Below are 12,461 nucleotides of genomic sequence, written 5' to 3'. Positions count from 1 at the left end.
AATAAAATTGGGTTGTCAGACTTCACCAAAGCAAGTTTTAGTTGGCTCCCTTAAATTTGATACACTAATATCTCCATCTTATAACAGGTATGAGGAACATTAAAAAAACAATAAAAAAAAAAAAAACTAATCTTGGGTTGTTTTCCACTGGTCATTGTAATAAATCACATTTGTATGTTTCTAACTGTAGAAATTTTAAGTACCATGGACTCAACAATGATTTCACAGTCTAAATATTCTTTAAAAATCAAACATCACTAGGTAGGTTTTATAATATTCATTAAAGTATCTTACCTTATTTTTTCTGTTGTCATTGTACTTGATTAAGTCTAAAATGAACGTTAAGACTTCTTTGGGACAAAGGTTGTGAACATCTCTCAATAAAGCCATTGCAACTGGCATAGTCTACAAAACAAAAACAAAAACAAACTTTTTTAAGCATATAACCTAACTCTTTCGTTACTACAATTCACTGAAATATCTGGATAGAGCCTAACCCAACGCTTCTAATTCCCACCCCCTCCCACTGAGAACATGGACACTGCAACCAAAGAGCCGGGAAGCAAACCAAGGGAACAGCACTCTGTCACCTGTGCGCCTTTGTCTTCATTTGTTAAACTATAGGTAATATAAATCCTATAAATCCAGTGGAAAAGAAAGAGGTTTTAACACCAGAGAGACTACTATTCAACTCCTACTCTACTTCAGAGATGGATGATTTTAGCTAGCTGCTGACTTGAAAGCTTCCTTTCCTCACAACCGTTTTTAAGATGAAAGGATACAGCAGCTGAACGCCTATGACAGTTAGTAGAGTTCAATCATCAGTCCGAGAGACACTGATTCTGCAGCACCACCTCACAGTAAACCTAAAGAAAAATGGTAAATTATCTAAAATCCAGCCTAAGTTTCCCCTTTCCAAATTTTTGTAGGCAACTTTTCTAAGGAAGTGAAACCTGACTCACACAGCAGTAACCTTTACCAGTAAAACAAAACTATTTAAACTCAAGATGGAGCCACAGATGAATAGTCATCAAAGTCCTCAGTGTGCAAGGAGATCTGGACTATGCTCTCATCTGATTCAAGATAGTCAAATTTTCAAAACAGAGGGACAAATAGGAGGGTGGCTCCTTTGCTTGCATGAAGGACCAGAAGCAACAGGATCGTCAGTGTTACAACAGCGCAACAAAAGACACTGTTAATGCTATTGAGAACAACAATTGCTATAAAACAATTTATTTTCCAAGAAATACCTTTCCTATGCCTGTTCTGCCCTTTTGGGACTCAAGTTTGGTTTAGACAGTAATCTTTTCTCTCTCTTTTCTGCCACTCAAAGTATTATGTGAAAGATAAACTGTTCTAAATGCATTAGTTTCCCAATGTTTTTGATGGCAACCTACAGTAAGAAATATATTTACATCCCTGTCTACGCACACATAAATGTCATGTATACTAACTAAAAAAATAAAACCAAAAAACCCGTTATGTTTATTATATGTGCTGCATTCTGATACTGCCTACCATTTTATTTAAAAAGCAAACAAACCAAAACTTCCTAAATGATCTCATTCCCCACACTAATGGGATACAACTCCCAATATGAAACACCAAACTAAGGTATACAGACACACAATGGCACAATGGAGGGGACATATTGGGAAGACACAGAAATTAACTTGTTTTCATACCATAAATTCGTGAAATGGCAACAGAGAACTGAGCAACAAGTAGTACAGAATGTTCAGTTGTGTAAAATAACAGGATGTCACAGACTACTTTGATTACACCAGTACTGGCTTTCCCCAAACCTGGCTCATTCTGAATCTGTTCTGCTGATGAAATTCACTATAATTATATCGTAACTTCTACTCTCAGCAGGTGTCTCAATGTTGCTGGGTAATCTTCTACTTCTGCCTCTATCATACAAAATCTCACCTTACCTAATATCCCCCTCAGCATCTACCATTTCACTTCCTCTCAGTCTGCTTTCCACCTGCCTCAGAAAAAGGAATCTCTTCTAAAATGAACTCCCGACTATGTCCCACCCTCTGCTCGTATCTTCAGAATTTACACTGCGCCTGCTCTTTTATATGCTGACTTGCTTCCACTTGAATATTTCATCTCTCCCTTTCCAAAGATACCTTTCTCTGTGCCAAACATGCCTCAAGTTTCTTCTCCCTTTATACAAAACAAACCCAAAATGTCCCTTTCTCAGCACTGCTTTATCCTCAACATGTCTTTCTCATACTCTTCAACACCAAAATCATTAAATAGGCTTCATTAGTTTTTTCTATTTCAACTTCACTCTTCCTTCTAGTCTGATCTACTTAATCTCACCTCTGCCTTCATTATTGCTTTAAATTACTCAAAACATTTCACAAATGATTTGCAAATTGCCCAAAGGCTGACAACCGTTCCATTCCCATATCCCTTCCTAAAACAGTGACACCATCACACCATTTTGACTTTCTAGATTACTATTTATAAAAAATTTACTATGCAATAAATATAGTATAAAATGCTTTACATACTTGATTTATTTAATTCTAAAAAATATAAATTTTACAACTGAGTAAACTGAGGCTCAAAGGGTTAAGAAACTTGTCCTCATGAAAACTGAGAGCAGAGCTGGGACTGAAACCAGAGATGGATACTGTACTGGTCTGTCTCAGAAGGGCTGTCCACATTCTAGAAGGAATGCCATTAGAAGGCCTCACCCATACCTCAGTCCACCATGTAACCAACCAAAAAGTCAAATTATCCATTTTTATGTACTTTAGTATAAATGCGGATACAGAGTTACTTACACACAGCTCATAAATTCCATGAACAATCAATTAAATTTGGGGAACATTTTGGAAGAAGAAAAACAAACAAAAGAACAAAGGCAGAACCTTTTATAAACAGTAAACACACCTGTTATTTAAATAGTCTTCAAGTTAAGCTGAGATATACAGATAGTGGCATAAAACAATCGTAAGAAAGTAAACTGTACCTTCTGTAGAAAATAGCTTTGAAAGCTCATAAAGTTGTTTGTTTTCACAATGTTTGGACAAGTTTTACAACAAAACATTCTGGTAAAAAGTGACTTCATGGCTGGTGGTCCTGTCCATGTGCTTACCATTGAATTTGCAATCTGCAAATAGTTAGAAAACGAAGTAATGTCCATCACCACTGAAAACATATTTTAAATAAAACAGCTTTTTAAAATTTATTAATATAATTGGATTAGTTTTCAACAATTTCAATTCTAAGAAATTTAATATCTTTAAGGCTTTTATTACCATTTCCAAAACAAATAACTCACTTCCCCATAAAATTCCTATGTACACTTATAGTTATTTTCTACAATTTCTAAATTGGAGCATTCTTTTATGTTTTAAGAAAATATGTTTGCAAATGGCTTCTAGTCTGAATAAGTTGTCTTTGTCCATTTAGGCAAATATAGTTCTAACATTTTAAATCTACCATATAGAATCATCACCAAGGATTTTATATAAGGTTTTAAAATCTAGCCTAATTGAAAAATAAGCCAATAACAGTGATAACATTTATAGTCTGCAAGAATGCTTTCCAAAAACCATATCTTATTAAAACTTTTAGTGTATATAAAAATCATGTCTGAAAAGAATGGATTTATAATTAACTTTAGTCTATAACTTCATGGATCTGCTAAGAATTTAGCACACAAGAGTCACAAAGATCTTTATAGAAGCAATGAAATTGTATCAAAGAATATCATGTTTGTCCTCACATATCTGAGTAGAATGTAGGAATGCAACTACTCAATAATTCTCATTAAAAATAAAATGAATCTAAACCATTTACAATCTTCTGAGATGTTGGACAAATGGATTCAGCAGTGAGGAAGAAGAGTCACTTATGGGAACGAACCTATCATCAAGATGTTTTTTAAATACCTGGAACCCAGTATTTGTGGCCAAATTATTGTCTGCATTTTTCTGGTTTTCATTTGTTCTACCTTCAGTTTTTTTGCATCTAAGGAAAAATATTTAGTTTTCTTAAGAAATTAACTTTTCTAGCATGTGAAATTATAGGACCTATCATTCTAAATTACGTATCACTAATACTGATTACTAAGCCCACACCATGAAACAGTCACCACCACGGGATAGTTAAGATGAACTGACTTCCTGAACTATAATGTAAAACATCAAACTAAGGAATTGCTCGCCAATTACATTCTTTGCTATAACGATATGGTTGGCAATTCAATAAAATGGTAAAAAATTCTCTTTGGTTTTAAAATCTTACTTTCAGTTTGGCAATTATGAACTTTTAATGCATTATCCATGCTCAGGTCAAAACATGTTTCCTTCACATCAGTCTTATTACACATATTTGGCAAAAAGCTTTCAAGGGAATTGCTACCAAGTAAAATTAAAGACTATGGTAAATTTTAATTTATTTTCAGCTTTCGTTGTTGTTGTTTTAATATGCAGTAGTCATCCTGTTTTCTTTCTACCATATGTCATCTCACCTTTGCAAGGCAGAAGCAAGCTGACATTCTCACTCGGTAGAAACACTGCTCTTGTTCTAGTATGTCAGTGAGAGCGAGGCGAGATGCTGGCGTAGGGAATTTTTCCAAGGCCAGAATGGACTCTTGCTGTGCAACAACATCTCTTTCATAGCGGAGCTGATACTGCCACATAAAATCAGCTTGCTCAAACTCAACTTTCCTCAGCACTGACATATCTGGGTCTATCCTTATCCACAGCAGAGGGGAATCAGCACTGAAAGAAAATACAATTTTCTTTTTAATTTTTTTTCAATTTTATATATTTATAAAGTGAAAACAAAGCATTTGTTAAACAGATTCTCTTCTATACATGAAACATTCAAGACTGCCTGAAGTTTTACTCTATTCATTTTTTTTAAATCACACTGACAACATTCTCATTATGTTTAATGTATTTCAATTTTCTCACAGTGGCTAATCTTTATCAATCTTGCTTAAACGATACTCAAGGATACGAAGATAGCTGTCACAAAGAAATTCCATCTGAAAATGCTAATTTGGGGATTCTGACTTGTGATTATGTGATGTGAAAAAAAATCTCTTCATTTTACTGCCTAATAGACTGTGGCTGTAAATGCCACCTTTTCTTGGAAATCAACCTATGACAAAAAAATGAACTTATTTAACCAAATTAACTCGTTTAACTGATTTTTAACATTTTTTTTAAATGTAGATTCATGATCTTCATTTTCAAACAGTATGTTCTGAAATCACAGATCAAAGGCATATCATGAATTTATCCTCTAGTACTCTAGTACCTCTCAAAGTAACAAGCACAGTTTTAAAAATCTAGTCTGTGCCAACAATTTCATCAAAAGAACAGTACCTGAAATACTACTTTAATTCACCAAATACCAGTGGGTGCTTACTATAGGCAAGGCACTTGATATGGAAAAAGCACATAAATGATATATAAACAGCAATAATATTTGGCAACAAAGTTAGTAAATAATTAGATTTTTTTTTAATAATTAGATATTTTAGGGGCGCCTGGGTGGCGCAGTCGGTTAAGCGTCCGACTTCAGCCAGGTCACGATCTCGCGGCCCGTGAGTTCGAGCCCCACGTCAGGCTGTGGGCTGATGGCTCAGAGCCTGGAGCCTGTTTCCGATTCTGTGTCTCCCTCTCTCTCTGCCCCTCCCCCGTTCATGCTCTGTCTCTCTCTGTCCCAAAAATAAATAAACGTTGAAAAAAAAAAAAATTAAAAAAAAATAATTAGATATTTTATACAAAACACACAGGCATAATATGGATGAGCAAAATGAGGTTTGAGCCACATTATATTTCTGTCAATTAATAAACATTACCACATAAAATTTAGAACAGCAATATTTAAATTGTATTTTGAAATCACAGGGAGCCTCAAAGTGCCCTGAAGCCTTGTCTAAAGACAAAAAGAATCTCTATCACCTGACAGCTCACTAGAAATGCCAACTATCAGGACCCACTAGTGAAGTACTGGATCAAAAACAGCATTGCGAGAAGATCCCCAAGTGACTGACATGCACATCAGAGTCTGAGAAACACTGCTCTAGAGGGCACCAGTGGAGCAAGGAAACTGCCCACCCCATAACCATCCTGTAGTTGCTCTTAGTTTCGCCTGGGCCAGGTGAAATTTACTTCTCACTCTTTGGTTAATGACGATTTTATGTAAGATTTTATTTAAACAATGTTTCTATGGCCTTTCACAAGTTTTGAAAGCACTGATTTCAACACATTTATATACCTTTAGATGTGCACAACAAGATAAATGAGAATGCACAAAATATATCCCTAAACTCAAGTTACTTACTCCATCGCAGAAAGATCCATGTCAACTTCTTCTCCATTCATCAGTGGAATTTTTTTCTTCTTATTCCTACATTTAGGGAAAAGTAAGTTTACAAATGCACATTTCCAAATTGAAAGGAGATACAGAACAGCTGAAATTCAAATTGAAAACTGCAAGCAACGTTGTAAGATAGCTTGAGGAAGAAAGATAGTGAGTGTAATGGAATTTAAACACACAAAAAAGTCTATAGTATTTAAGCTGAAGGGAATGAAGCCAATGATACTGAAATGTCTTCCCAATCAAAGTTTAACAAAAAGCAAAAATGTGTAACTAAATGTCAGGTTAAAGCATATATATATACTTCCAAGAACTGGTAAGCTGTTTTATACAGAAAAACAGATCAACAAAGAAATCCCCTAAAGTCCCCTACTACTATTATTGTATTATTATTAATGAGTTTATGTTTGTTATTAATTGATTTATGTATTTGGGTGCTTCCAAGTTGAGGGCATAAATATTTGCAATTGTTAGATCTTCTTGATGGATAGATCCCTTAATTATGATATAATGCCCTTCTTCATCTCTTGTTACAATCTCTGTTTTAAAATTTAGTTTGTGTGATATGAGTCTGGCTACTCTGGCTTTCTTTTAACAACCATTAGCATGATAGATGGTTCTCCATCCCCTCAATTTCAATCTGCAGGTGTCTTTAGGTCTACAATGAATCTCTCATAAGCAGAGATGGACCTAGTTTTTTTTTGTTGTTGTTGCTGTTTTAATCCATTCTGATACCCTATGTCTTCTGGTTGGAGCATTTACTTTATACAAAAGTGAAAAAATAACCAGGCCTGAAATGAGACATGAACAATTGTGAATATGTCCTCTAAGTGCAAGGTGTTGTCCTATAAGAAATGAAGTATGTGATTAACTATAAAACATCCTAATAGTATTAATTAATATGTACAACTAACTAATATGAGTAAGATTTAGGGTAAGTCAAAACAAAAGCAACTGCTTCCATTCAGATTACTCTTGAATCATAAAATCTACTGGTTATACACTAAAAACTTGGATGAAGACAAATTAACAGAGAACAGTCTTCCTGTGTTCCTAATACCAAAGAACACCCAAAAAACATATTGTTACTATAGAGAAAAAAACCTGAGGAAATGTTATGAAAAGGGTAGCAATCAGATGTTCCCAATTTCCAAGACAAGACAAAAGGAAAAGGGAATTTCAGTCTGAACCTAGAAAGAATTTTCAGAGGAAAAATGGTTCCAGGGAGATTTCAGAATCAACTGACATCCTCATTTGTCTGAGATGACCTAAATGTAGTCATCGTGAGTGTAAGACTTCTGTTCCTAAAGTTTTGAGATTACTATACATTCCTCCAGGAAAGCACAAAAATGCTCCCATCTTTCACTATTCAGAATACATGCTAATGGCTGAGTTAAAAAAAGAATGGTAAAGAAAAAATGTATTAAATAAAAGACGAATGGTTGAACATTTTCACTGACAATGTACGTTTTTAAAAGACATCAAGAGGGGCGCCTGGGTGGCGCAGTCGGTTAAGCGTCCGACTTCAGCCAGGTCACGATCTCGCGGTCTGTGAGTTCGAGCCCCGCGTCGGGCTCTGGGCTGATGGCTCAGAGCCTGGAGCCTGCTTCCAATTCTGTGTCTCCCTCTCTCTCTGCCCCTCCCCCGTTCATGCTCTGTCTCTCTCTGTCTCAAAAATGAATAAAACATTAAAAAAAAAAAAAAAATTTTTTTAAAAAAAAAGACATCAAGAATGTTCTCTAAGAGACGCCTGGCTGGTTCAGTTGGAAAAGCATGTGACTCTGGGTCTCAGGGCTGTGAGTTCGAGCCCCATGTTGGGTGTAGGATTACCTAAAATAAATAAATAAAGGGGGGCCTGGCTGGCTCAGTCAGAGGAGCATGTGACTCGATCTTGGGGTTGTGAGTTTGAGCCCCATATTGGTTACAGAGATTACTGAAATAAGCAAAACAAAACAAAATGAAATGTTCTGTAAGGGCATGGTGATATAGAGAAAAGGGAGAAAGACACAGTAAAGAAAACACAGGGGCTTTCTGTGACATATGTATTCAGCTCTTTCCTTCATACTCAGTAATCATTTCCCCAATATTTACTACAGATAGTAATCCAATGAGACTAATAATAAACCTAAGTGGGATGCCTGGGTTGGCTCAGTCAGTTGAGCATTCGACTCTTGATTTAGGCTGAGATGATGATCCAGGGTTGTAGGATCGAGCCCTGTGTGGGGCTCCGTGCCGAGGGTGGAGCCTGCTTAAGATACTGTCTCTCTCCCTCTGCCCCTCTCTCCTGCTCACACTCTCTGGCTCTCTAAAAAAAGAAAAAAGAATAAACCTAAGCAACTTGCCTTGAATTTTTCTTGGCTCCAAAACACCAAACTACTTCCCCCTGTCCCTACAAAATAAGGATTCTTAAACTTAAATTTTCAAATTAATTAATTCTAAGGATAAAAATGTTGTCAAGAACAGAAAGCAAATAAGGGGCACCTAGGTGGCTCAGTTGGTTAAGCGTCCAGCTCTTGATTTCGGGTATCCGGCTCTTGATTTCAACCCAGTTCATGATCTCATAGCTTGTGGGTCTGAGCCCTGCTTTGGGCTCTGCACTGACAGTGCGGAACCTGCTTGGGATTCTCTTTCTCTCCCTCTCTCTGCTCCTCCCGCTCTCAAAATAAACTTAAAAATAAACTTAAAAACAAACCAAAAAAACAAAGAGCAAATAAAAAATGTTTGGTTAAACCAACTTGAATGGAAGAAAAAAAGATACCAGATAACATGTTCTCTACTTCAAAACTTAGGTATACATTAGGATTTCTATTTTGGCATTTTAATCTGTGAGACTTATAGTTTAATTATCAACTTCAGTTTACAGTTATGATTCAATGCCTACCTTCTGCTTTTGGAATGACAGGGTATATCATGTTTAAGGCTGTTTTCTTCAATTTGCAACGTATGATTGAAGGATCCATCTAATTCCTGCACTGTCACTTTAAGTGGTCCCTTTAAAAAGAAACACACTGTTCAAAGATAATGCACGGATAACACCAATATGTATTCTTATATGTACAGGCATTTTTATCAAGATATAAGATAATACTATACAAGATGTGTATCTGGAGACACAAAAAGGTAGTCAGTGCCAAAAGAGGGGAGAACTGGAATAATCTGTGTTCCCTGAAATTTTCATCTGTAACCTCTTCACTGACCCATCACTAACACTTGGTATTTTCTCAACTTCAATCTTTGCAAACAAAATCTCATTATGAAACTTCTAAGCAGCTTCCCACCCATAAGCCCGTCCTATACTGAAACTGAGAAGAAAGTAATGCAGGTCATTTTGGAAAAATTCTTACTTTTTAAAAAAAAAATTTTATACATTTATTTATTTTTGATAGACAGAGACGGAGCACAAGTGGGGGAGGGGCAGAGAGAGAAGGACACACAGAATCCAAAGCAGGCTCCAGGCTCCGAGCTGTCAGCACAGAGCCCGACACAGGGCTCGAACTCACAAACCGCGAGATCATGACCTGAGCCAAAGTCAGATGCTTAACCGACTGAGCCACCCAGGTGCCCCTCTTACCACATATTTCTGAGTTCCAGGAGATGTATAATCCTGTTTTATTTCCAATTCCAAGACATTTCGTTTCCTATTAAATGCAAAACTTCCATAAAATTTTACCACTCCACTTTGGTCTCTGAAGAATTGTAAAGGAATTTTTGCATATTAAAATGAATATGTACTAAACACAATGAATGACTTGTTATGGTAGGTAGTAATTTTCAAATGCATTCTTACCAGTTCAAAGCTTGAGAGCACACTTCACTGTAAACCAGGTGGCAAAGTATTCAAAATTTTTGTGAAAAATGTTTCCCCAGATTTAAACAAAATGTCTGAAACATTAACAAATTTGTGTTTTGAAAGAAGCAAAACCACTCTACTGGGGTTATTAATATAATACTGCTTTGATACGAAAAAATGTAAAAATTGAGAGTTCCCAGATACCACTCAAGCTGTGCCAAGCTCTAACCACATCTAAAAGTGACCAAACACTACATCTTACAAGTAATCCTTCAGGCCTGTCTGGTGGATTATTTACCTCCCCCACCATCAAGCCTACTGTTGCACTCACACACTAAAAAGTAATTCAAAATATGCCAAATTTTATAAGTATGTGTGTGTGTGTGTATCTCAGTGATCAACAGGCACCTCAGCAAAAATGATTTACTCTTTCTGGTTATTTCTACTACAATTTAGAAGCTCAAATAGTTCTCCTTGGGTCTCCCAAATCTCTTTTTCCTCCTTCCCTCGACACACATAACCGTATTATTCCCTTCCCCTCCTTGTTGAACTGCTACTGAAAAGGATACACCCACTGTTTTATTAAAGGCTGGATGTCTTTGCCAGAGACATTTGAGATGGATTTCAAAAACCCAGATGTGGAAACCAACATCTGACTCCACATATGTGACTGGAACTTCTGCGATGAAGCAGTACTAGCCAAACTTAACAGTTTATTGAAAACCTATAATGATGAAAGCGTCGGTTAGTAAGTCTGCATAACATAATACCTGTTGCCTTCAATTCTGTACTTCAATACCCACTTTTATTATGACTTTACTATAGTCAATTACAGAAGAGAGTAATTTCATATCTTACTACAACATAGGTGAGTTCTAGTTAAAGACTATTAGCAATAAAAGCATGCAAAGATTTAAACAGCCAGACTATGAAACTATTCTTTAACATAACTCAATTTTAACAACGTCCTGGCCAAATAATGAACACTGTTTTCCAGGATTATAGTAACAATAGGTACTATCCATAATTTATGTACCACGAGCTTTACAAAGACTATAAACATTATATTTAGCAAATTGAGAACATCCATTAAGATTTATACAACTCTGCAAGTTTCTTTATGGACCACCTCTCATTAATATTTGTCCACTCTACAAGCAAGGTGAAGGACATAAAAGATTAAAGAAACTTAATTTTAAGGCAAACGTAAAATGCCTTTTAAAAAAAATTACTAAAAAGTTATTTTTCACTCACCTTTAAGAATGTTATCAATGGAAGAAAAATTGCTGAACATTCATAATACATTTGGTTTCTACTACCTCAACCAGTATATCTCAAGTATTTACACCACAACTTGCTTAAAATATATGGCAGAACTTAAGAGCAAAACTCACTATCTTTTAGACATAGGTTTCCTTTTTTCTCTTGAAAACATTCTAAATGGCACTTCAACCTTAGTAATTTATGTATCTATCTATCTAACAGCCACCCATCCATCCATCCAACCAACCAACCAACCAACCAACCAACCAACCAACCAACCATTTGGTAAGCTCCGTGCCCAGCACAGAGCCCAACATGGGGCCCAATGCAGGGCTTGTACTTACAACCCTGAGATCAAGACCTGAACTGAGATCAAGAGTCAGATGCTTAACTGGGGGCACCTAGGTGGCTCAGCTGGTTGGGCATCCAACTCTTGGTTTCAGCTCAGGTCATGATCTCAGGGCTTTGTGAGTTCGAGCCCCACATTGGGCTCTGTGCTGGCGGTGTGGAGCCTGCTTGGAATTCTCCCTCTCACTCTCTTTCTCTGCCCCTCCCCCACTGGTGCTGTCTGTGTCTCAAAATAAATAAGTAAACTTAAAAAAAAAAAAACAGGGGCGCCTGGGTGGCGCAGTCGGTTAAGCGTCCGACTTCAGCCAGGTCACGATCTCGCGGTCCGTGAGTTCGAGCCCCGCGTCGGGCTCTGGGCGATGGCTCAGAGCCTGGAGCCTGTTTCCAATTCTGTGTCTCCCTCTCTCTCTGCCCCTCCCCCGTTCATGCTCTCTCTCTGTCCCAAAAATAAATAAACGTTGAAAAAAAAATTAAAAAAAAAAAAACAAAAAAAACCAGTCCGACGCTTAACTGACTGAGCCACCCAGGCACCCTTCATCCTTAATATTTTAAATAATGTTGGAAACAAAATCCTATGCATAAATAGGTTTTACCTCCATCCTCACATTCTAATTTTATAACCTCAATAATTCAGCACTAAGTGGTTAAAATTCTGATACTCATTCTACATCTGAGGAAATGCAAACAAAAAGCACAG

General features: G+C 36.5%; 1 protein-coding gene across 3 annotated transcripts in view; it reads right to left on the bottom strand.

The window, feature by feature from the left end:
* The window catches only part of TAF2 (TATA-box binding protein associated factor 2), a 95,851-nt gene that overhangs the window by 49,757 nt on the left and 33,633 nt on the right, over nucleotides 1-12,461 (bottom strand). For all 3 annotated transcript variants that reach the window (XM_045453814.1, XM_045453816.1, XM_045453817.1), the window contains 7 exons: nucleotides 10,723-10,877; nucleotides 9,935-10,049; nucleotides 9,245-9,354; nucleotides 6,328-6,393; nucleotides 4,499-4,751; nucleotides 2,993-3,133; nucleotides 295-405 (listed from right to left, as the gene is read on the bottom strand). In XM_045453814.1, the coding sequence (XP_045309770.1) occupies nucleotides 295-405; nucleotides 2,993-3,133; nucleotides 4,499-4,751; nucleotides 6,328-6,393; nucleotides 9,245-9,354; nucleotides 9,935-10,049; nucleotides 10,723-10,877 (951 nt within the window). The remainder of the gene's footprint in view (nucleotides 1-294; nucleotides 406-2,992; nucleotides 3,134-4,498; nucleotides 4,752-6,327; nucleotides 6,394-9,244; nucleotides 9,355-9,934; nucleotides 10,050-10,722; nucleotides 10,878-12,461) is intronic.

This window comes from Leopardus geoffroyi, chromosome C3 (assembly GCF_018350155.1).
Source record: "Leopardus geoffroyi isolate Oge1 chromosome C3, O.geoffroyi_Oge1_pat1.0, whole genome shotgun sequence".
In the NCBI taxonomy this organism is placed as follows: Eukaryota; Metazoa; Chordata; class Mammalia; order Carnivora; family Felidae; genus Leopardus; species Leopardus geoffroyi.
Note: the sequence above shows the minus strand (reverse complement) of the source record. Positions and strands in the feature narration are given on the sequence as shown.